Below are 24,270 nucleotides of genomic sequence, written 5' to 3'. Positions count from 1 at the left end.
TTCTCTCTTGAATAAATATAACCTAAATGATTTTTTTTCCCCAGGTGGACTGCAGGCTATTGCTGAGCTTTTGCAAGTAGATTGTGAAATGTATGGACTTATTAATGACCACTATAGTGTTACATTGCGGCGATATGCAGGGATGGCCCTGACAAATCTCACTTTCGGAGATGTAGCTAACAAGGTAAGGATGATTTGCCCTAATCAGTCTCATATTGGTATACTACTGTAAAAGGCTTTGAGAAACCGGCTTTGCTGTTTTTGAGACATAATTGGAAATATATGTCATATTTTCTTTTACACTCTTGTATTTTTAAAATATATAATTATTAAAAAATCCTCACCCTGCCAAAGGATTTTTTCCATGCTCTACATGATTCTTGGGTTGATAAGTAAGCAGCTCCAAAGCGTTTGCAGATAAGCCTGGAAAGGGAAACAGGATCATTGTTTTAAATCAAGCACCTTGTGCAATAAAGATTATTGTGCTCATCTGCAGTCATGACCAGCCACCAGTTGCCTTTTCTCATGGTACTCTCTGGCCTAACTGCTCAGGGGGCATCTGGTTTCTATATCATAGTTGTGGCTTATATGCAATAATAACTCATGTCAAAACGGTAGCATAACTGGTACATGTGTAACTGTTAAAAGGCAGCAAAGTGCAGACCTTCAGGAAATTATTTCTTTCTTTTTTTTTTTTTTTTTTTCTTTCAAAATCAGTAATTTTTACAAGGATTTCTATCCCTGTTACCTAGGGTCTCCCCTGCCTTATTGATACTGACTGTGCCATCGGTGACAGGCAGTTTCCATGTACTCAATGGCAGGTGGTCTCAGCACCAACCTTAACATATGACAAAAGTAATTTTAAATATACACTGATAGGTTGTATCTAATGTTAATGCTGAGTGATTCATATTATAGAATACACAAGTAGCAAACTTTAATGGCATTAGTGTTACCAGCATAATACATCTGAAAGCACACAAACTGTATATATTTCAGACTAACTTTGCTTTAAAACTTTTTTCCAGGCCACACTGTGCTCAATGAAAAGCTGCATGCGAGCTCTCGTAGCTCAGCTCAAATCTGAAAGTGAAGATTTACAACAGGTACCAGGTTTTTTATATCATTACTTTTTTTTTTTTTTGTTTTGTAACCTATGTAGTGTGTAAAATAATGTGCACAGAACTGAAGCGAGACATAAAATATATTCTCTCATGCAATAAATAGCTTGCACCCCATAATAAATATGGCAACATTAGCTGTTTTTATTTTATGAACCATTGTTGCTCTGATTCCAGTTACATCATACTGGTGGACACTGGGCAACATAAATGATTTTGTAGCAATGGTATTTTGACCTTTAAAGGGACCATATACACAAGTCCCTTTTCCTTTATAGCATCCTACATCCAACAGCTTTTTGCATAATGAAAGAAATGTAATTCCAAGTAATTTTCCAATATACAGTAATTACACATTTTCACTTGTTTTACAGGAATGTATGAATATTGTTCTTCTTTGGTTTTGACAGGTCTCTTTATAAGCTGCTTTTGCAAAACTGTGGCAGATGTCAGAGCCAGTAGTTTAGAGAATGCAATGCAAGTAGTCAGCCAGATATTGCTTTTTAATGGAAAATATCTTCACTAAAAAATATAACGCCATTAAAATGTTGTAATTATTGTATATTGGAAATTGCTTAGACATTTTCCTTTGGTATGCAAAGGAGAGAGGGAAGATCCATCCAATGTTTGCCATTTATTTTCCTTTAGATACTGTAAAATACAAAGAAATACTATTTTGGGTGTGCATTTGTGTTTGAGTTGGAGCTGCCAGTCCTAAAAAAAAATGACCTTGCACAGTAATAAGAAAGTGCAGCATATTTTATAAGCACCTTGGTTGCTGTTATTTTGAGATCTTTCCTGAGGCAGTAAATATGGTAACTTCCATTTATGTATGAAGCAGGGTCTAAGTATGTTCTGTACACTCTGCAGGCAATGTCCTCGTTTTTGTGCTTTGAGATACTGGAAATAATTGCTGCATTCAAACACTTACAAAAACAGATCTAAAACATTAATATACTGGAGAAAGGCATGGCTATTAAAAGTCATAAGTAACGATGTAGAAGCAGTATCATTTCTACTGCTGTCTTCAGGCATTTACTTTATGATTTATTTTTCTGTAGGTTATTGCAAGTGTTTTAAGGAATTTATCCTGGAGAGCAGATGTGAACAGCAAAAAAACCCTTCGAGAGGTGGGAAGCGTGAAGGCCCTTATGGAATGTGCTCTGGATGTTAAGAAGGTAATAGGCATATCACAAGCAATATAAACGATACTCTGCATTGCCATTTTATTTGTAGAATCTGTACAGTACGATTTACTGTATGAAGAGTTCAGGTTTCTGTGACACTTTGCTTGGAACACAAAGTAACTCATCAAAACATGCAAATTGTTGAAAATTCTTTAAACTGATTTAGTGTTTCTCTTTCAATAGGAGTCCACTCTAAAAAGTGTGCTAAGTGCCTTGTGGAATTTGTCAGCTCACTGCACTGAGAATAAAGCAGATATCTGCTCTGTTGATGGGGCATTGGCGTTTCTGGTGGGCACATTAACTTACCGAAGTCAAACCAATACTCTGGCCATCATTGAGAGTGGAGGTGGAATACTACGTAATGTGTCCAGCTTGATTGCTACTAATGAAGACCACAGGTCGGTTTATTATTGTTTGTCTTTATTTTTGTCTATTGTTTGTCTTTTATTTTTTAATACTGCACTCTAGTTATATATTATATACTAATGATTTGCTTTATGGCTGAAACATTTAGCAGTACACAAAGTTCCTTACTCTGTTTCTAGATTATATGTACTTGGCATTATTTTGTACTTTGTTTTACATTGCAAATTTATAAAGTCTGTCAAAATAATATATGAAGTGCAAGTGTGTTTAGCCTTAATATTTTTGTTTGTGCTTAATTTACAGGCAAATCCTAAGGGAGAACAACTGTTTGCAGACCTTACTACAGCACTTGAAATCACACAGTTTGACTATTGTAAGCAATGCCTGTGGGACCCTGTGGAATTTATCAGCACGAAATGCAAAAGACCAAGAGGCCCTCTGGGACATGGGAGCAGTCAGCATGCTCAAAAACCTTATTCATTCAAAGCACAAAATGATAGCTATGGGCAGTGCTGCAGCTTTAAGAAACTTAATGGCAAACAGGCCTGCAAAATACAAGGATGCCAATATTATGTCCCCTGGCTCAAGTGTGCCATCTCTTCATGTTCGGAAACAGAAAGCTTTGGAAGCAGAATTAGATGCACAGCATTTGTCTGAAACATTTGACAATATTGATAATTTAAGCCCCAAAACCACCCACCGCAATAAGCAACGGCATAAGCAGAACCTGTGCAGTGAGTATGTTCTGGATTCAAGCAGGCATGATGATTCGATTTGCCGCTCAGACAATTTTAGCCTTGGTAATTTGACTGTTCTTTCTCCATATATTAATTCAACTGTGCTACCGGGATCATCTTCACCTCGACCAACTATGGAAGGTAACAGGCCTGAAAAAGACAGAGAAAGAACAGCAGGACTTAGCAACTACCATTCTGCCACTGAAAATTCAGGAAACTCCTCGAAACGTATTGGTGTACAGTTGTCAACTACAGCTCAGATTTCTAAAGTTATGGATGAGGTATCAAATATTCACATGGTTCAGGAAGACAGAAGTTCAGGGTCTGCTTCTGAAATGCACTGCATGTCAGATGAAAGAACTTCACAAAGGAAACCTTCTAGTAATCACCCTCATTCAAATCCATTCAGTTTTGCTAAAGGAGATAGTTCCAACAGGGGGTGCCCTGTAGCATTTATGAAGATGGAATACAAAATGGCATCTAATGACAGTTTAAACAGTGTCAGCAGCACAGATGGGTATGGGAAACGTGGCCAAGTGAAGCCATCTGTAGAGTCTTACTCTGAAGATGATGAAGGTAAATTTGGTAGTTATGGACACTATCCTGCCGGCCTAGCACACAAAATTCACAGTGCAAATCACATGGATGATAACGATACAGAACTAGATACACCAATAAATTATAGTCTGAAATATTCAGATGAGCAATTGAACTCTGGTAGACAAAGCCCATCACAGAATGAGAGGTGGGCAAGACCAAAGCACATCATAGACAGTGAAATGAAACAAAGTGAGCAGAGGCAGCCTAGAACCACCAAAACAACATATAGTTCATATACTGAAAATAAAGAAGAAAAGCATAAAAAATTCCCTCCTCATTTCAACCAACCAGAAAATGCACCTGCTTACGCCAGATCAAGGGGTACAAACAACCAAGCTGACCAGTCTAGAGTGGGCTCTAATCTTTCAAACAATTCAAAAGCTTCCAAACCTCATTGTCAAGTTGATGACTATGATGATGATAAAACAACTAATTTTAGTGAACGTTATTCTGAGGGGGAACAACAGGAGGACGAAAATGAAAGACAAAACAAGTACAACATTAAGCCTTATGCCTCAGACGAACACCACGGGGAACAGCCAATTGATTACAGCCGAAAGTATCCTACAGATGTTCCTTCATCGGCACAGAAACCATCCTTCCCATATTCAAATAACCCATCAAAGCAAAAACCTAAAAAAGAGCAAGTTTCGTCCAGCAGTAACACACCAACTCCATCGCCAAACTCCGGGAGACAAAATCAGCTTCATCCTAACTCTGCCCAAACCAGACCTGGGCTAAATAGACCAAAACAAACTTCTAGCAAGCCTCCTTCTATTACCCAAGAGACAATTCAAACATATTGTGTAGAAGATACTCCCATATGTTTTTCACGGGGCAGTTCTTTATCTTCTCTCTCCTCTGCGGAAGATGAGATTGAAGGACGGGAAAGAAGTTCAAGGGGACAAGAATCTAATAACACACTTCAAATAACAGAACCTAAAGAAAACAAGAGTGCAGTCTCCAAAGATGGTGCCATAAATGAAACTCGTTCTTCAGTACACCATACACGGACTAAAAACAACAGACTTCAAACATCAAATATATCACCCTCTGATTCATCTAGACACAAATCTGTAGAGTTTTCATCGGGTGCTAAGTCCCCATCAAAGAGTGGTGCGCAAACACCTAAAAGCCCACCAGAACATTATGTCCAAGAAACACCTTTAATGTTTAGTAGGTGCACTTCAGTGAGCTCATTAGATAGTTTTGAGAGTCATTCTATTGCTAGCTCTATAGCTAGCTCTGTGGCAAGTGAGCACATGATTAGTGGAATTATTAGCCCTAGCGATCTTCCCGACAGCCCCGGTCAAACAATGCCTCCAAGCAGAAGTAAAACACCACCACCTCCTCAAACAGTCCATGCTAAGAAAGATAGCAGTAAGCCTAAAGTCTCTGGTGAAGAAAGGGATAAAGTTGCAAAGCAGACAGGTGTACATTCTGCAATTCAAAGAGTCCAAGTGCTTCAGGAAGCAGACACTCTCTTGCATTTTGCTACTGAGAGTACACCTGATGGCTTCTCGTGTGCATCCAGTCTCAGTGCCTTAAGTCTGGATGAACCATATATTCAGAAAGATGTAGAGCTAAAAATTATGCCACCTGTTTTGGAAAATGATCAAGGGAATGAAGCAGAGCCAGAAAAGGAGTCTACAGACAATCTAAATAAAAAGGAGAATAAAAGATCAGAGCAAGAAAAGGATATGCTTGATGACACAGACGATGACATTGATATACTTGAAGAATGTATCATTTCTGCCATGCCAAGGAAACCTTCAAGGAAAAACAAGAAAGTTCCCCAACCAACAGCTGGAAAGCCACCACCACCAGTTGCAAGAAAACCAAGTCAGTTACCGGTATATAAACTACTTTCATCTCAAAACAGACTACAGACTCAAAAACATGTAAATTTCACACATTCAGATGATATGCCTAGAGTGTACTGTGTTGAAGGAACACCAATAAATTTTTCTACAGCAACTTCTCTTAGTGATCTCACAATAGAGTCCCCACCAAATGAACTGACAAATAATGATCAGCCAAATACTGGCTCTCTGTCCACTGACTTAGAAAAGAGAGACACCATTCCTACTGAGGGAAGGAGTACAGATGACACAGATGCAAGTAAAAAATTAAATCCTTCTACCTCAGTACTGGATGAGGATAAAGCTGAGGAAGGTGACATTCTTGCAGAATGCATTCATTCTGCCATGCCTAAAGGGAAAAGTCACAAACCGTACAGAGTCAAAAAAATAATGGATCAGATTAATCACACATCAGCTGGTACATCCTCAGGTAATAACAGAAGTATGCAGGAAATTGATAAGAATAAGCCAACCTCACCAGTAAAACCTATGCCACAAAGTATCGAGTTCAAGGGACGCTTAAAGAAAAATACAGAGTCGAAACTAAACCCTAGTAGCGAAAACCAGTACAGTGATCCAAGGAAACAGAATAGTAAAAACACCTCAAAAGATGCAAATGAAAAGATTCCAAACAACGAAGAGAGAACTAAAGGATTTGCATTTGATTCTCCTCACCATTATACACCAATTGAAGGGACTCCATATTGTTTTTCAAGGAATGATTCGTTAAGTTCCCTAGATTTCGATGATGACGATATTGATCTTTCCAAAGAAAAGGCAGAGTTGAGAAAAGAAAAGGGAACAAAGGATACTGACCGAAAAGGTAAATACAAAAATGAGAATCCAGCTATAAATCAGATAGGTAAACAAGAACAGGTTGGGCCAAAGAGCTTAGAAGGAAGAGGTCAACCTAAAGCATTGGTACACAAACCAACTTCATTCTGTCCTGCTGCGAAAGGGACCCAGGACAGAGGGGGTGCTAAAGATGAAAAGATGCAAAATTTTGCTATTGAAAATACTCCTGTTTGCTTTTCTCGCAATTCATCTTTGAGCTCACTAAGTGATATTGATCAGGAGAACAATAATAAAGAAACTGAACCTATAAAACAAACAGAAATGACTGAAACACAGATAGGACTGCGCAGACCTCAAACTTCAGGGTATGCACCTAAATCTTTTCATGTGGAGGACACGCCAGTGTGTTTTTCTAGGAACAGTTCTCTTAGTTCTTTGAGTATAGATTCTGAAGATGATTTATTGCAGGAATGCATAAGTTCTGCTATGCCCAAGAAGAAGAAGCCTTCAAAAGCAAAGAATGAAGGTGAAAAAAGTAGTTCAAACAGTGTTGGTGGCATTCTGGCTGAGGAACCAGATCTTACTCTGGACCTGAGAGATCTTCAAAGTCCTGATTCTGAAAATGCTTTTTCCCCAGACTCTGAAAACTTTGACTGGAAAGCAATTCAGGAAGGTGCCAATTCAATAGTGAGTCGTTTACATCAAGCTGCTGCTGCTGGCTCACTCTCTCGACAAGGATCTTCAGATTCTGATTCAATTCTGTCATTGAAATCAGGAATTTCCTTGGGATCCCCATTTCATCTTACTTCGGACAAGGAGGAAAAGACCATCACTTGTAACAAAGGGCCAAAAATTGTAAAGCCCAGTGATAAAAGTGCACTTGAAAATAAAAAAACTGAAGACGAACCTAAAGGAATAAAAGGGGGCAAAAAAGTTTATAAGAGCTTAATAACAGGGAAATCACGATCCAGCTCAGACTTCTCAAGTCATTGTAAGCAATCAGTACAAACAAATATGCCTTCAATCTCCCGTGGCCGAACAATGATCCATATTCCTGGTGTTCGTGCTAGCTCTCCCAGCACAAGTCCTGTATCAAAAAAAGGACCTGTTTTTAAAAATGCACCATCCAAAAGTCCAAATGAAAACCAGAGTTTGAGTAATTCACCCAAAGGATCAAAACCTTTAAAATCAGAATCTTTCTATGGTAGCAGGCAGTCATCAACATCAGGTGGATCAAGTAAAGGAAACTCCAGGTCAGGATCTAGGGATTCTGTTTCTTCAAGGCCATCTTCACAACAATTAAGCAGACCTTTGCAGTCTCCTGGTCGGAACTCTATTTCACCTGGTAGAAATGGAATAAGTCCTCCAAACAAATTTTCTCAATTGCCAAGGACATCATCTCCTAGTACAGCATCTACAAAATCATCTGGCTCAGGAAGAATGTCTTATACATCTCCAGGGAGGCAGCTAAGCCAACCAAACCTTAGCAAACAATCAGGACTGCCCAAAACGCCTAGCAGTATACCTCGAAGTGAATCTGCATCAAAAGGTTTGAACCAAAATGTAAACACTGGGCCAAACAAAAAAGTAGAGCTGTCCAGAATGTCCTCGACAAAATCCAGTGGAAGTGAATCTGACCGATCTGAGAGACCTGCTTTGGTGCGCCAGTCTACCTTTATTAAGGAAGCACCTAGCCCTACATTAAGGAGGAAATTGGAAGAATCTGCTTCATTTGAGTCCTTATCTTCCTCCTCTAGAGCAGATTCTCCAACAAGGTCTCAAACCCAGACACCAGCTTTAAGCCCTTCTCTTCCTGATATGTCTTTATCAACGCACTCCATTCAAGCTGGGGGATGGCGAAAAATGCCCCCCAACCTGAACCCTGCTGCAGAACATGGTGATAGCCGCAGACGTCATGACATAAGTCGATCACATTCAGAGTCTCCATCCAGGCTTCCAATCACGCGATCAGGTACGTGGAAACGTGAACACAGTAAGCATTCATCTTCACTTCCCCGTGTTAGTACGTGGAGAAGAACTGGAAGTTCATCATCCATTCTTTCTGCTTCATCCGAATCTAGTGAAAAAGCAAAGAGTGAAGATGAAAAGCAGCAAGTTTGTTCCTTTCTCGGACCTAAATCAGAGTGCTCATCTTCTGCAAAAGGAACTTGGAGAAAAATAAAAGAAAGTGAAATTCTTGAGACCCCCAGTAATGGCTCATCAAACACTATTGCAGAGTCCAGTTGTAGTTTAGAATCTAAAACTTTAGTTTACCAAATGGCCCCTGCTGTTTCTAAAACCGAGGATGTATGGGTAAGGATAGAGGATTGCCCAATTAATAATCCAAGATCAGGAAGGTCTCCTACTGGGAATTCTCCACCAGTTATTGATAATGTTTTAGATCAGGGTCAGAAGGAAGAGGCAGTAAAGGACTGCCATACCAGGCACAATTCGGGGAACGGGAACGTACCTTTACTGGAAAATAGGCAGAAATCTTTTATTAAACTAGATGGCTCAGATACAAAGGGAACTGACCCAAAGACTCTAATAAACAACCAGCAAGAGACAAATGAAAATACTGTTGCTGAGCGTACACCATTTAGCTCAAGCAGCTCGAGCAAACACAGCTCACCAAGTGGAACTGTTGCAGCCCGCGTCACACCCTTTAACTATAACCCCAGTCCCAGAAAAAGCACCGCAGAGAGCAGCACATCGCGGCCATCCCAGATACCCACCCCTGTGACTAATAGTACAAAGAAACGAGACTCCAAAACAGAAACAACAGACTCTAGTGGCTCTCAGAGCCCCAAAAGGCACTCTGGTTCCTATCTGGTGACTTCGGTGTGAAACGAACTTCTAAGAAAACTCTGATGTATTATTTTAAGCTGTTAATGTATATTGTTCAAAGACAAACGTATATAAGAAAAAAGCCTGTAAATATATTTTACTTTTAATGGGAGTTGTCTAGGAAGCCATAATTTAAAAACAAATCCATCCATCATTTACTGCAGGATACCAACAAAATCCTTAAAACACTGGCAAGAAAATTTCTAGAAACATTTTCCATAAACCTCTTCAGTAGCAAAAAATAATAATAAAATATTTGGTCTTTGGTGGACTTTTTAGTAATCGGATGTTCCTTGCCACTGATTCTGTCTCCCTTTACAATAATGGATGCTACCATAAACCCTACTTAATGTAGTTGTTTCACTATGTTCTAGGATTCTTAACTGGCATAACCACATCAGGGATAACCGGTATTTATGCAGAAAAAGTATTGTTTTAGTAATTGTGAATCGGTTTAAGTGTGCAACTAACCATGTGACTGTGAAATTCACAGTAATATGGTTCCTACTGAATTTTTATCAAGGACTGTCCCTGGCCTCGCTTTACTGCATGACAGGAATGACAGTTCGGTCATTTTCTGAAGTAACGGTTTCTGCTCCCATCGTGCATAGGTACAGTAGCTGTGGTGTAACAATTTGCACAACTTTTGTGCTCCGCAAGAAAAGGAAATCTGTGTTACTGGTAAATTGCTGCCCAGGATAACTTCTCCGGGGACGGTGTTTTCTCAAAGTAGTCCTTTGCTATGCTGTATGTTGTATATTCTGGTATTTGAGGTAAGATGGCTGCTCTTTTATGAAGGAGACGGAATGTCTCTACCTGACCTAAGTGAACATTTCTGAATAAATTAATACTGTATGTAAATTCTAATTTGTCTTTATTGTGAACTGTTAGGTGGCATGCACATGCTGTATTTTTGTATGTCTGATTAACGAATGAAGGGAAAAGGTCACTTTTGTTTGCAGTACTGGTTAAAAACAAATGTTAACTGTGTTGCCAAATGCAGGAGATAGACAAAATAATGGAAGCACCAAACATTATCTGAATAATTAGTAAATAACATGTTGTAGGCTATATTGTAAAGTGGTTTTAATACCCCATTTTGCTACAGTGATTTTTATGTATGTTTATTGGAATGCCCAAACATTTTCAACAGAAGGCAGAGTCATGTGCTGCCAGAAATCCTAAAGATTTGAACATCATGTGGTAATGATGGAATTACTGTCAATTCAGCATGGTGTGTGAATTTTGGTTGCTTGGCTAAAATTCTACAATGCATAGACATAATTATGGCAAAGTATGTTTGAAGGCCTCCTTTAGCTCCCATAATACATCCACTCACACTTACATTTTTAGTTTTAGATAAGGCAGTTATCGGCGAGGCTTGGAATAACACTATTATTTCTGTGGCAGTTGACTGGACCCGCTAGTGCACTTATGGAGTCAGGAAATTGTCACTTTGATTGCCATAGACTGGTAAGGGGAGGGGTGGCTACTAATATTTGCCAAGCTGGAAATCACTTGGGTGACTTCTTGAACCACTCTGCCTTAGGGCAGTGGCAAATTTTCTCTCTAAAAACATGGCAAACTTGATTTGTCCAGTTAGATTAAGAAATGGTCATAAATAAGGCTGTCGATTTGGGGGCCTTTGGGCTGTATGCAGAGATGAGTAAAGGGTAGTTTGTGATATTATAATGTGCCTATAGTGGGGTTTTTTGTTTTTTTTAATTCCCATAATTTTTTCATGATGTTTCTTGGAATTTTTCAAAACCTAAATCCACCAAGATACGGAGATTAGAGTTACAAATGATTCCCCAGGTCACCTGTCCTTAGAGAAGTGAAATGCATCAAATGCATTGCCCTTGGTTCTTCATTGTGATTCCAAATGGCAACCCTACCATATCCCAGTTGTAATATGCAAGGAAGGATTTTGCTGATATTTAGTGAGGTTTGAAGATTTAGTTCTTTCTCTGCCTTTACGATTGTGTAGGTTCTTTCATCTTTATATTTTACATATTTTATGTTAAATGTCCATCTGTCCCTGCCGTTGTGCTTCAGGTTTGTACTGCTGTTTCTTCTATTGCACTTAAACCTTGTTTGAAATATGCCAGGCCCAGGAAACTTGCTGCAACCCCCAAATTCCACAAACATCAGTGAGGACAGATTGCTGGGAGTTGTATTTAACCATATGTGGATGGTGTAGCTGCATAAGCAGCAGATAAGTCAATTCCACAATGGCTCCAGCTTGCCCTTCCCTGCTCTATGCCATCACAATCTGCTGCATATCTAATGTTCGTGCACTTAGTAGGCAACTTATTACAGTGCTCATTTCAATCAAGCAGACAAAGATTCACAGTTTAATCTGAAATGCATACAAAATACATTAAATTGCTTAGGAAAATATAAAAACATTGAATAACAGTACATTTCGATGGTGTTTCCATTATTTTGTCTCAATATAAGTAGTGCTTTCTTCCCCAATTCTTTTACTATCGTAAATATTTTTTACCTTCTTAAATTATTACAGTCCTGTGAAAGTCACGCTTTTCCCTGAATAATTTAATGAAAAAGCTTTTTCCCCTTTAAATATAATTCACACGTTTTTTTGCCAAGGTAGTATGCAAAGTGAATTTTACAGTTTTTATAATAAAAAACAACTTGAAACTTTGTTTGCTTGTGTTCTGTACTTGGGGCTATTTGTGTGTGGTTTTTTGTTTTACATTTGTTTTAGTGCTTGTAACATCGGTTACAGGTTATCCAGAATGCTTGGGGGCCGGGGTTTTACAGATAAGAGATCTTTCCATAATTTGGATCTCCATACTTTAAGTCTGCTAAAAGTGAATTTAAACATTAAATGAACCCAATAGGATTGTTTTGCCTCCAATAGAGATTAATTATATCTTACTTGGGGTTAAGTACAATGTAGTGTTTTATTATTACAGAGAAAGAAATTTGCTTTTAAAATTAGAATTATTTGCTTAAGATGGACTCCATGGGTGATGGCTTTCCCAAAATTCAGAGCTTTCTGGATAATTGGTTTCCTGATAAAGGATCCCATAATGTATCACTAATTGATGCTGCTATGTATTTTGTTTTTAACCTTCACTTTATATCTGTATAAGGCAAGTCTGAAGGTTTCTAGAAGGGAGGAATAGGTGAACACATTAGAGCCGCGGGATAGGCAGTAAGCACATAGTCGCTGTTTGCTATATATTATCATTTCCCTGTTTATTTTGCCGCAACTCCCTAGCAAGTAGAGTTGCTGAAAGTATACAAGGTCACTGTTGGACAGAGAAGGAAAGATTGCAGGCTCCCTGTATCAGCATTGGGATAGGGCTGCTGCACCTCAGGCCCTGTGCCCTGTGCAATGGATACATTGTTACTGGCCAAGTTTTTCTGGCTGAAGCCTTTACATAATTATTATAATAATATGTATTTATAAAGTGCCAACATACCGCACTGCACTGTACAATAATATGGGTTTATACACTGAACTTGCAGATTACATACTAAAACAACAAATAACCAATACAAGAGCTTACAGTACAGGTACACGCCCAAAAGAGCTTACAGTACAGTGTGATTCATACAGTAGCCACAATGAAAACATCAGGGATGGAGTAGACCAGCTCCCACAGTGCCACAAGGATCTTTTCGCCCGGGATGTTGCAGGTGAGTAGAATCTAATTGCACTTCTCTCTGCTGGCAAATGGAAGTGATCCTTGGTGGTTTTATTGCAACTATTCAATAGGCTTTGCTGTTTTATGTAAGACCTAATATTAAAGGACCAGTTAGACTAAAACTAACATATAAGCAAGTATTTTTAAAGGGCTACTAAACACTGCATGTTACACAAAGCTTTGTAAGTATTAAGACCCGCATGCAACCCGAACCCTCAATGGGGTTTAACCATCATCCACCTGACCGAAAGGTAAACCTGCAGGTTGTGGGTCAATACTATATAGAAACATCTTTGGTAAAAGGCACATTTTGCAACAACAAAGGATGTTCGCTCCAAGCTGTTCTTTTTCACAATATTAACAACTTGTCAATTCCCTTCTGATGAAAAATGCCCTACAATGGCCCAGTCACAGCCCTGGTCTCAATCCAACTCAGAGTTTGTGTCGCTGTGTGAAAACTTAGCTCCACTCCACGCCCCTCACCAGATATGAGGTTTAGGTATCTGCAGCTGGGGCATGCCTTTGATATGTAATTTCCCACCAGGCTAATAACGTTAACTGAAACAACCCTAGAGGTCTACCTACATAGACAAGACCTGACGAAGTCATTATACTGGCTATATGCTATATTGCCCACATGAGGCCCATCACCTCTAGAGAAGACCAGGAATAAATGGGTATTCCAGAACTAGATGAAGAGATGTGGACGGATGCTCTTAAATTGGTTCCAGAACTGTCCATTTCTATGAGGGACAGGTATGTACAAATAAAACTTCTAAACAGGACATATCTGACTCCTTGTTGCTTGGCTAAAATATACAACGGAGTCTCAGATCAATGCCTTAAGTGTAGGCAAGAGATAGGGTCCATTTTTCATGATTTTTGGTTTGCCCTGTAATCCAAAGATTCTGGAAAGAGGTACCTCAATACATTAATGAGAAATTAACTCCAAATATTCGCTACCCTGAATTATGCTTACTTGGGATAACAGGAGCCTTTTAGCTCCGGTCTTACTCTGAATGTGTTATTTACAATTGTTATATTATGCTAAAAAGGCAATCCAAATGCACTGGAAATCTCTACAATTCTGGCGAAAACTAAATGATTTGCTTCCACGTCAGAAACTTACCTGTCTAGAATGTGGCTGCCCCGAAAAATTTTAAACAATATGGAACACTTGGTTGAACATACAGAACCCTATTCTGTCAAAGTACACTAAACGAACTTGCCTCACTTTAGATTTTTCTTCTAGCTTCTCCTTTTTTTTTTTTTTTTTTTTTCCTTCCTCTGTAATTGTTTAAATAATCCCCCATTTGTAAGCTTCAGACTTAAGTTCTGCCCAAAAGACTATTGAACAAATATGTCTTAATAGTATAAAAACCTTTTATAACTACAAATTTCCAATTAAAATTGCACTCATATATTGGAGTGTTTAAAACCACTTATCAATTTATCTTCCCCTGGCTCCTACTCCAGAACCACTGCCTGTGAGTTAATCTCATTGCCGGCATCTTTTCCTCTACAGCGTGGTGTTCCCTGGGGGCACCCAGATGATGTCACAAGCCTGACGTTTCATCTAAATATGAGTGACATTTTTTTATGGAAATTAGGCACATTTGTACCAGAGTCATTTGGGCAGATATGAAGCCTGAAGCTTACAAAGAGGGGATTATTTTAAGGCCTGGTGCGTTTCTAATCAGTTGTGAAAACCCATCTACTAACCCCTAAGGCAGTGATACCCAACCAATGGCTCGGGGGCAACACGGTGCTCACCGTTCCCTTTGATGTTGCTCCTAGTGGTCTTAAAATAGGTGCCCATTTTTGAATGGAGACAAGTTTTTGAAAAACATAGTTTTACTCCAATCAGAGCCTCCTGCACCTGCAGGACAGCAGTGCACATAAGGCCACCAATAGCCAATCACACTTTTTATCTTTCATCCTCAAGGAACATTTCTCATGCTTGTGTGGCTTCCCAACACTTTTTACATCAGTGGGGCTTGTAAGTAAAAAAGGTGTAAACTAAATATGCGCTTTGGGTCCTACAGGAGAAAATCGCTTTACAAATGTTTGTTGTTGTTGTAAATCACAGTGTTTTGAAGGACGACATGCCTTAGTTTGGTGTGGTGCAAAACACCTTAATTAACCCCTTAACTGTGTGGTACCACAAAGGTTGTGTGAACGTATACTGCACCATACCTCCCAACTGTCCCGATTTTCGTGGGACAGCCCCTCTTTTTACAGCTCAACCCGCAGTCCTGGATTCTTAATGAAAAGTCCCTCATTTCCCTTTGATCTCCTGCACTGAAGCTAAAAAAGATACACATTTAGATGTGGCATAGGGCTGATATTTTCGGCAAGCGGAAAAACGCTTGGCAAAAATACAGCCCTACGCCTGCTACTTGTGCCTGCACCCGAGCGTATCTCATTCATTCCGGTGCAGGCACAAGTAGCAGCCCTACGCCACGTCTGGCATCAGCCTTAATTAAAAGTAGCTTTTGGTAGTGAGCCCAGAAATCTTAACGAGCGTCACCTGCGCTTAGATACATTGTTTCTTGCTTTTAATTAAATAAGTAGCTTTTGGCAGAGAGCCCAGAAAGTTAACAAGCGCCACCTGCACTGAGATACAATTGTAACTAATAAGCTAAACAGGTCCCTTGGGGGAGCTGAGACTCATAGTTTAAATTTCACCTTTTTCAGCAAAACTGTATTAACACATAAAACAAGACCCCAAAACCCACAGAAATGTGTTCAGACTTTAAATAACCTGTCAAATGGGAGTGATATTTAGGGAGTGTGGTTGCAAAAATGGGCATGGTCAAAAAAATTTGCCGCACTGCACATTTTTTTTGTCCCTCTTTCCGTTTTCAAAATGTTGGGAGGTATGACTACACTATTTTCAAAACTTTGTTTCTATTTGTACGTCTACTCCTAAGCTCTTGGAGCGCAAGTTCATCTCATTTGAAGGTTTCTCGGTAAGGTATACATGAAGAAACAGAAACATTATTAAAGGGTATTATAAAGTTGCTTTAAAATGTTGTCTTTTGGCGAGGGGTATGCTTAACGAGGGCCGCGTTTCTACCCTAGTTTGTATATTTCAGCTCAGCTATTACTAACTAGCAGCGTAGGTGGTTTTTCACGGTGAGGGCAGTGAGGTTGTGGAATGCCCTTCCTAGTAATGTGGTAATGGCAGATTCTGTTAATGCCTTTAAGAGGGGCCTGGATGAGTTCTTGATCAATCAGAATATCCAAGGCTATTGTGATACTAATATCTACAGTTAGTACTAGTGGTTGTATTTATAGTTTATGTATGTGAGTGTATAGATTGGTAGATGTGGGTTAGGTGTGCTGGGTTTACTTGGATGGGTTGAACTTGATGGACACTGGTCTTTTTTTCAACCCTATGTAACTACCTAACTAACATAGAACACAATTGCGCAAACATTTTAGCAGTACGCGGAAATGAGGCTTGGAACGCAAACCTGCGATTGGCTGTGTGTGTGCGCCAAAAGCGTGACTGTTTCCGGTTTTATGATCTTGCTGTGCGGAAACGCGAGTCAGCAAGGGCCGTGGGGCGTAATGAGAAGGGCTGTGCGGTAGCTGTACCCAGAGGAGAGCGGTGGGTATATTAATATGTGAGATGTTTCCGCGCCGCTCTGGGTTTAATCTCTACTCCGTGCATTCCATGGAATAGTGGGAAACCATTGTAATAGCCATTATAATACCGAGCGGTGTATAGAAGGGTGCAGCACAGGCTGCTCTGCTGGGTATTATTGTAGCTCGTCATTAATTAGGCGGCCGCACTGTGTGAGTGAGTGTGTGTGAGTGAGTGTGTGTGTGTGTGAGTGAGTGAGTGTGTGTGTGAGTGAGTGAGTGTGTGAGAGAGGCACACCATGGCTGTATGTGGGGCCCAGCGCAACAACCCAGCCTGTAGCAGTGCCCCCCATAGCCTGCATACAAACCCTAGCCGGTACCCAGTCATACGCCCCATACAAACGCCCCATTGGCAAGGTGACTGCAGTTGAAATGCCAGGGTCTGTTTAGAATGTCATTCTGACCTGCCAGCTGCTATCAGTGCCCATAACCCATTGATCGGTGGGAAGGTGCCCATGGAGGGGGCATTTGGTCTCTGCTTCTGTCTGTGCCATTCGAATGTAGGTGTTGGGGCCAACTACAGCTTTTATTTAACATATCTCCCTTTCTTCTAACATGAAGGGCTGTTCAGACCTTTACAACATAATAAAGAATGGCGAACTTGGAGAAATCCCATGCAAGTGTTGACAGGTAAGCAAGTTATGCTGGGGGGGAAGCCATTTAGCCCTGGGTTACTTTCAGCTGTGTTTATAGATAGCTGGGGACGGGATCTGTTATCCAGAAACATTCAGTACGTTCATTATCCAGAAAGTTCTGATTATTGAAAGGCCATCTCCAATATAATCAAATAATTTAGAAAAAGGAAAAGGTTACCTTGTACTTGATCCCAACTAAGAAATTCCTTATTGGAGGCAACCAATTCTGTTGGGTTTATTTAATGCTTAGTTTTTTTTTTTTTTTTAGTAGACTTAAGGTATTGTAATCCAAATTATGGAAAGACCCCTTATCCAGAAACCCCAGGTCCCATACCTGTGTTATGATTTAATGTAGTCTGTGTTGGTTCTGAAAATGTGGTCATTTTATTTGGCATGCTGGGGTATTTATTTTCTTGGAACTCTTCCTTTGTCTGGCAAAAAAGCAGCAGCCTGGTCTGGCTTAAGGGCGGTGACACATGGGGATATTGTTTGCCGCGCAACAAATCTCCCCGTGTTTCACAGCCCTAAGGGTGAAGACACACTGTGCTACTAGTAGCAGCTACTGCTAAAATAGACAATGCTGATCATTTACTGATAATTGTCTCTGTGTGTTTTAGCAGAGGCAATTCTTGGTATTGTCTATGGCAGGGTATTTTCTGGAGTTTAGTAGCCATGAAAAAGTAGCTGCTACTAGTAGCTCAGTGTGTCTTCACCCTAAGGGCTCTGGCACACGGGGAGATTAGTTGCCCGCGACAAAACTCCCTGTTCGCGGGCAAAATCACGCCGCCACATGTGCCATCCCACCGGCGACTTACATTTTTGCCGGTGGGATGGCAGGTGAAGGCAACTCAGGGAGATTAGTCGCCCGCGAACAGGGAGTTTTGTCGTGGGCGACTAATCTCCCTGTGTGCCAGAGCCCTAAAGCATTGGGTTTTGTTATGCACTAGCATAAGAGCAGATGGCTTGTAAGACCAAGGGCAAAACAAGTTGCCTACACCCCAGTATATGTCCGTATAAGAGGCTATGTTCTTATGTATTGTAACATATAGACAAGATGAGCCTGACGCCCTATAAAGCAGAACCAGATGGCTCCTAGTAAATCCAAGGCTGTACCAGAGTAATCATAGACTTGTGTTCTGATCTGAAAATGGCTTGGGTCACTCTTGCTTTACTGCACTACCGCAATAAAAAATTGGAATTAAGGGCTTGTCCCTTTTGTAGCCCTGAGTGCCATTGTATTGTTTGACTATTCTGGATTTTTGGAGGGTGCCGATCCCTCTGGCAGTGAGCACCGGGCGCTTAATTTATGGAGAGTTAAGGGTGTGCGAGAAAGGTCTCTGTTGTAGGTCACTCTTGCTTTACAGCACTCAATCGGCTATTTCCCAATTTGTCTGTCTCTACTTCTCAAGTCATGTGAGAAATTGTGTAGGTGTCTGCCCCTCCCTGTGTTCCATGTTTTTGGGATGGCTATAATATAAATATCAGGTGATAAATGTCCCCAGATGGCAGTGCTAAAAACAGGGTCAGTGAAGTGGTATCTTGGAATGGCATGGCCCACAGAGCTTACAATCTTATTGTTCTGTCTAAAAGCATTGCACAGATTCCTTAGTAACAGTACAACTAGTTGAACAGCTTACTCTAATTCTGGAAAAGAATCTGTAACTGTAACCTGCAGCTTCTCTGCTGGTGACTTTTAAAAATGAAGGAAAGGTTAATTGCTGTCAAAAACCCAATATACATGTGCTCTGTTTGCCTCTACAGGTTCATCTGCATTTATCCAGCTTACTTAAACAGTAAGAAAACTATTGCTGAGGGAAGGCGCATTCCCATAGAAAAGGTAAGGAAACTATGCAACAGTATATTATATTGTGATGGGACACAGCTCCCAAGTTACACCACTGGTGTATATATTGGCTGGCACAAGCCTTCCCGCGTGGTGCATATGGCAGCAGGGGTAGCATGACCGGAAGGACCAGTGGCTGCTTAGATTAATGTAAACATAGTAAGGTTGAATAAAAAAAAAAACACAGGTCCATCAAGTTCAACCTTTAATGTGTATTAACTGCTAGTTGATCCAGAGGAAGGCAAAAAAACCCCATCTGAAGCCTCTCTAATTTGCCGCAGAGGGGAAAAAATTCCTTCCTGACTCCAAGATGGCAATTGGACCCCAGTCCCTGGATCAACTTGTAATAAGAGCTATCTCCCATAACCCTGTATTCCCTCACTTGTACTGAGAGCTATCTCCCATAACCCTGTATTCCCTCACTTGTACAGAGAGCTATCTCCCATAGCCCTGTATTCCCTCACTTGTACTGAGAGCTATCTCCCCTACCCCTGTATTCCCTCACTTGTACTAAGAGCTATCTCCCATACCCCTGTATTCCCTCACTTGTACTGAGAGCTATCTCCCCTACCCCTGTATTCCCTCACTTGTACTGAGAGCTATCCCCCTACCCCTGTATTCCCTCACTTGTACTGAGAGCTATCTCCCATAACCCTGTATTCCCTCACTTGTACTGAGAGCTATCTCCCATAACCCTGTATTCCCTCACTTGTACTGAGAGCTATCTCCCATACCCCTGTATTCCCTCATATGCTAAACAGCCATCCAACCCCTTCTTGAAGCTATACAATGTATCTGCCAGTACAACTGATTAAGGGAGGGAATTCCTCAACTTCACAGCTCTCACAGTAAAAAAAACCCTTTCCTAATACGTAGATATAACCTCACTGCTTATAATAGGAATGGGTGCCCTTGTATCTGCTGGAAGGACCTACAGGTAAATAAAGCATTAGAGAAATTATTATATGATCCCCTTTATATATTTATAAAGCGCCTCTTTTCCAGTGGAAACAATCTCAACTTGGCCTACCAGCACTTTGCAAAGCTACAAACTGAGCCAGTAATATTGTTACTGGGGAGGTACAACAAACGAAATATAAATATAAATCCTTTCCTCAATATTGCCATTAGGCAAATCCATAGGGTTAAATAAAAAAGTGACGGTTTAGTGACCCTTTAAGCAGAGCCCAGAGGCAGTGGTAAGTGTATGTGCAGCTAGCTGCTTCTGCATATGCTGCATGATTGGAATATTCACAGGCCCAGTAATATGCATTCTGTTTTGTTCCCACCCAGGCTGTGCAGAACCCGACATGTTCTGAGATTGCAGATATCTGTCGTGCCAACAAGCTGAATGCAGTTGTGGAGGTGACGCTTTTTGTTCTTGCTTGTGTTCTCATATGCAATCAATAAGGAAATAGATTGAGGAAGAGAACCTAAGTTATATTACACTGAAAGGTCCTGAAACAGTATACAATTTAACGCGTTTCGCACCACTAGGTGCTTCATCAGAGGAGGTCCTCCTCTGATGAAGCACCTAGTGGTGCGAAACGCGTTAGGAGAGTGGGTACCATGAAGCACTGGGATGTACCTTTCCATTGTTTGATATGGTATGTTTTGTTTTTTGATTTGTGTTCTCATAAGAGCATTGTTACTGATGCCACTGTTTCTCCTGCACAGGGGGATAAAATGTACACTCGGGAGTGGAACAGAGATACACAATTTAGGGGCAGAGTGCGGGTGCAGCTTAGGAACGAAGATGGAAGCAGTTGTGTCGATAAACTTTCATCAAGTAAGCCTCGGAGCTGCTGCAAGCCTCTCCTTTCTTATAGTTTTCATGTAACAATCTGTCTATCAGCAGCAGCATACAGTTCTACCATTTGCTCAGTAACGGATACACTAAGGGGAAGATTTATTATGTAGTGTAAAATAAACAGCAACAAAATTTGCCACACGTTGCTAGGCTTCCCTGCATAAAATGTGGAAACCTAAAATAATATGGAAATACCTGAAAATAGTATGTATCCTAAATTTATATCCAGACATGAAGGCTAATGCCACACAGGCAGATACTTGGTCTGCTGCAGGTAACGAATGCTCACTTATTTAATACTAAAGAAAACTCATTCGAAAAACTCAAATTTTTCAAGTTTACAAACTCGTAAAACTAGAAGAATTCAAGTTTACAGATATGGCTTGACTTTGCCGAGGACAACTCCCATTGACTTCTATAGAAACTCACAAGCTTTTAGATGGGGAAGTTTTACATTTAAGGTTTTTGCACTTGCATAAATGCCAGACATTTGAGTTTTGAATCATAATGCGGATTTGAGTTTTTTTAGCGTAACGAAATTTAAATTGTGAAAAAGAAAAATCGAAATTGGTTCTAGTCTTCACATATGAAATATAAAGTGTAGGATCTTATAAATGTCTGATGATATGGGATCCCTTATCTGTAAACCCATTATCCAGAAAGCTCTGAATTACGGCAGATTGTCTAGAAAGTTTCTCTGCAACAATAAAACAGTACCCTATACTTGATCCCAGCTAAGATATAATGAATCCTTAGAGCTAAAACAATTATATTAAGATTTATCTAATGTTTAAATGATTTTTATCAGGCATAAGGTATGGAGATACAAATTACATTTATATGCTACTGTGTGTATGTGTGTGTATATAATATAATATATATAAGTCCTCACGACAGCACCTCACTCCAAAATGCTAATAAATAGCCGCCCATGTGCACGGAATACAAAATAAAACACAGCCAGCACCAAGGGTCTTGTAGTTCAAAACAATCTCAAGTGTATTGAATGCATAACTGACTATAAAGTAAAAATCATGATGATGATGATTACTTTCTGCATACTTACATTTTGGCTGTGTACCCCGCAAAATATTGAGCCTTGGAGTGCTGACACTATTTGGATTGATTATATATATATATACTAAAAATAATAGCAGCTCGTCTGTGATATGTTGGTTTAAAATCCTCCCAATATTACAGGGAAACAGTAGTAAGAAAAAAAAAAAAAAAGGTTGGTGCAGGGTGAACTACTGTTCTGATATGTCATATTTCTCAAAGCTATGCTGTTTCTGACCTCTCATTTAGATATTTCCATTTGGTTGTAGGGAAAGCCATAATGCTGCGAGTAGCGGAAGAAATTCCAAAGCTGAAGACCAGAACACAGAAGAGTGGAGGTGGAGACCAAAGTGCGCAACAGGGCGAAGGTGGCAAGAAGAACAAAAAGAAGAAGAAATGATTTGTTTTCGCCTGAAATAGACATTGTAAGGAGTAGGAGTGGTGCTAGACTCAAGGGGAACTTAACGCTCCATTTCTGGAAAGTAACGTTTCAGACCTCAGAAGTGCTTAGTAAATACAGCTCTGTTTGATTATATAGGTTCATTGGCACAAAACTCCTGTTTGTTTTCCCAAGAACTCTTTTGAAAGTAACGGTAATGTAATGTTCATCTCCCCTATAATAAAGCAGCAAAGAGGCAATCATTTGAACTCCATCTGTGGCCTTTGTTTTATTGGAGCAAGCAAGGCCTTGGAGTACACCATGGAAATGCTGTTTTTTCTTCTGCCTATAATTCAAGATTGTTTTATTTAATTTTTTTTTTTTTTTGAGCAAAGGCCAATGGGTCTATCAGTTGACCATGTACCCAGTTTTACAAAGGAATAAACAATGATTGGAAATGTGTGAAGTTCTCCATGTTATTTTGAGTAGATGAGTTGGGAAATATGATGGAACATTTAGCCACATAAATGTTATCTGTAACTACTGTTTTGTTTCACACTCGATGGTTTCAGTAACCTTTGTTATTCATGTGCATTAAAATGGGAAAAAAAGGCATAGGCTGGTCAGTACTTGGCTGTTTCAGATAGGAGGATCCCAATGCCACTTGGTCACAAGGCAGTGCGCCTCTGCTGGCCTCATCATAGGTGATTGTCAGTACAGGACATCACTCCCAATTCCAGGCTTAGAGAAAAAATGTCTAGTAAAAACATTTTCTGACAATCATACGTATTGCAGATTGTAATACCTTCTTGAGCCGCAGCAAGACCCTGTTTATTAATTCTGATAGCAAACAGTAAGGCTGAACTGTAACAACTGGCTCAGTAGTGAATATAAAATGCTGAGCTAAAATAAGTTGTGATAGGCTAAAGTCAGACCAGGCGTATCGTTTTGGCAAGACCTCCATAGTCTCCTACCTGTGCCTGCACCCGAATGAATGGAATATGCTCAGGTGCAGCCAATATCCACATAAAAAACCCAAGAGAATGCAAATTCTCGCGTTTCTATGCATATTTCGGCTACATGTGCCTGCACCTGAGCGTATTCCATTCATTCGGGTGCAGGCACAGGTAGGAGACTATGGAGGTCTTGCCAAAACGATACGCCTGGTCTGACATTAGCCTCAGACATTTTAGCTATGTTTAATCTTCTGATCTGGAGGTCTGCCCATAGTCCCATACTTGCACTATATAAAATGATTAGCACCACCTACTAATAGAAAGGTTATTATCTGGTGTGGAAGTGGGTGCGATTAGCTTATCTTGTTGTGTTACAAGGAATATGCAGTAGGCTTTAGTTGTGCTGCCGGGTTTACCTTTGGAGCAACTTCCCAGCCATGACTCTAATATATGTTCTTTCCATCTGAGGGACCCTGCAAGTCTCAATCAGCTCTGTAACAGCTGTGCATCGCTGCAGTGTTGCTCCTCAAGGCAGCACAAATGTGCACTAGGACATCCCATAACCATACAGGTTTAGGGCTTTTACACACAGGAATTTTTCATGAGAAGCCCCACATATTAAACAAGGGGATATACTGCCCTTTTATTCTGTGCTGAATTGAGTGCAGTTGCACCTATTGACTTGACACCTGGTGTCAATTTGTGCAGGTGTCAATACTGGAAAGGACACCAACCAGTCTTTACCAAA

General features: G+C 40.2%; 2 protein-coding genes across 7 annotated transcripts in view; both read left to right on the top strand.

The window, feature by feature from the left end:
• Positions 1-12,181, top strand: part of apc (adenomatous polyposis coli) — a 68,646-nt gene extending 56,465 nt beyond the window's left edge. For all 5 annotated transcript variants that reach the window (XM_004910465.4, XM_002936411.5, XM_004910464.4 and 2 more), the window contains 5 exons: positions 45-184; positions 1,029-1,106; positions 2,183-2,299; positions 2,492-2,706; positions 2,978-12,181. In XM_004910465.4, coding sequence (XP_004910522.1) covers positions 45-184; positions 1,029-1,106; positions 2,183-2,299; positions 2,492-2,706; positions 2,978-9,515 — 7,088 coding nt within the window. In that variant the 3' untranslated portion in view covers positions 9,516-12,181. The remainder of the gene's footprint in view (positions 1-44; positions 185-1,028; positions 1,107-2,182; positions 2,300-2,491; positions 2,707-2,977) is intronic.
• Positions 12,182-16,699: 4,518 nt separating this feature from the next.
• On the top strand, positions 16,700-23,028 carry srp19 (signal recognition particle 19kDa). Of its 2 annotated transcripts, NM_001011122.1 has the most exon segments (6): positions 16,723-16,808; positions 17,405-17,473; positions 19,240-19,315; positions 20,615-20,686; positions 20,999-21,110; positions 22,457-23,028. In NM_001011122.1, coding segments are annotated over 5 exon segments (429 nt in total). In that variant the 5' UTR covers positions 16,723-16,808; positions 17,405-17,435; the 3' UTR covers positions 22,588-23,028.
• Positions 23,029-24,270: the final 1,242 nt, after the last annotated feature.

The sequence above is a fragment of the Xenopus tropicalis genome, chromosome 1, assembly GCF_000004195.4.
Source record: "Xenopus tropicalis strain Nigerian chromosome 1, UCB_Xtro_10.0, whole genome shotgun sequence".
Taxonomy (NCBI): Eukaryota; Metazoa; Chordata; class Amphibia; order Anura; family Pipidae; genus Xenopus; species Xenopus tropicalis.
The sequence above is the reverse complement of the archived record's forward strand: the minus strand, read 5'-3'. Positions and strand labels throughout refer to the sequence as shown.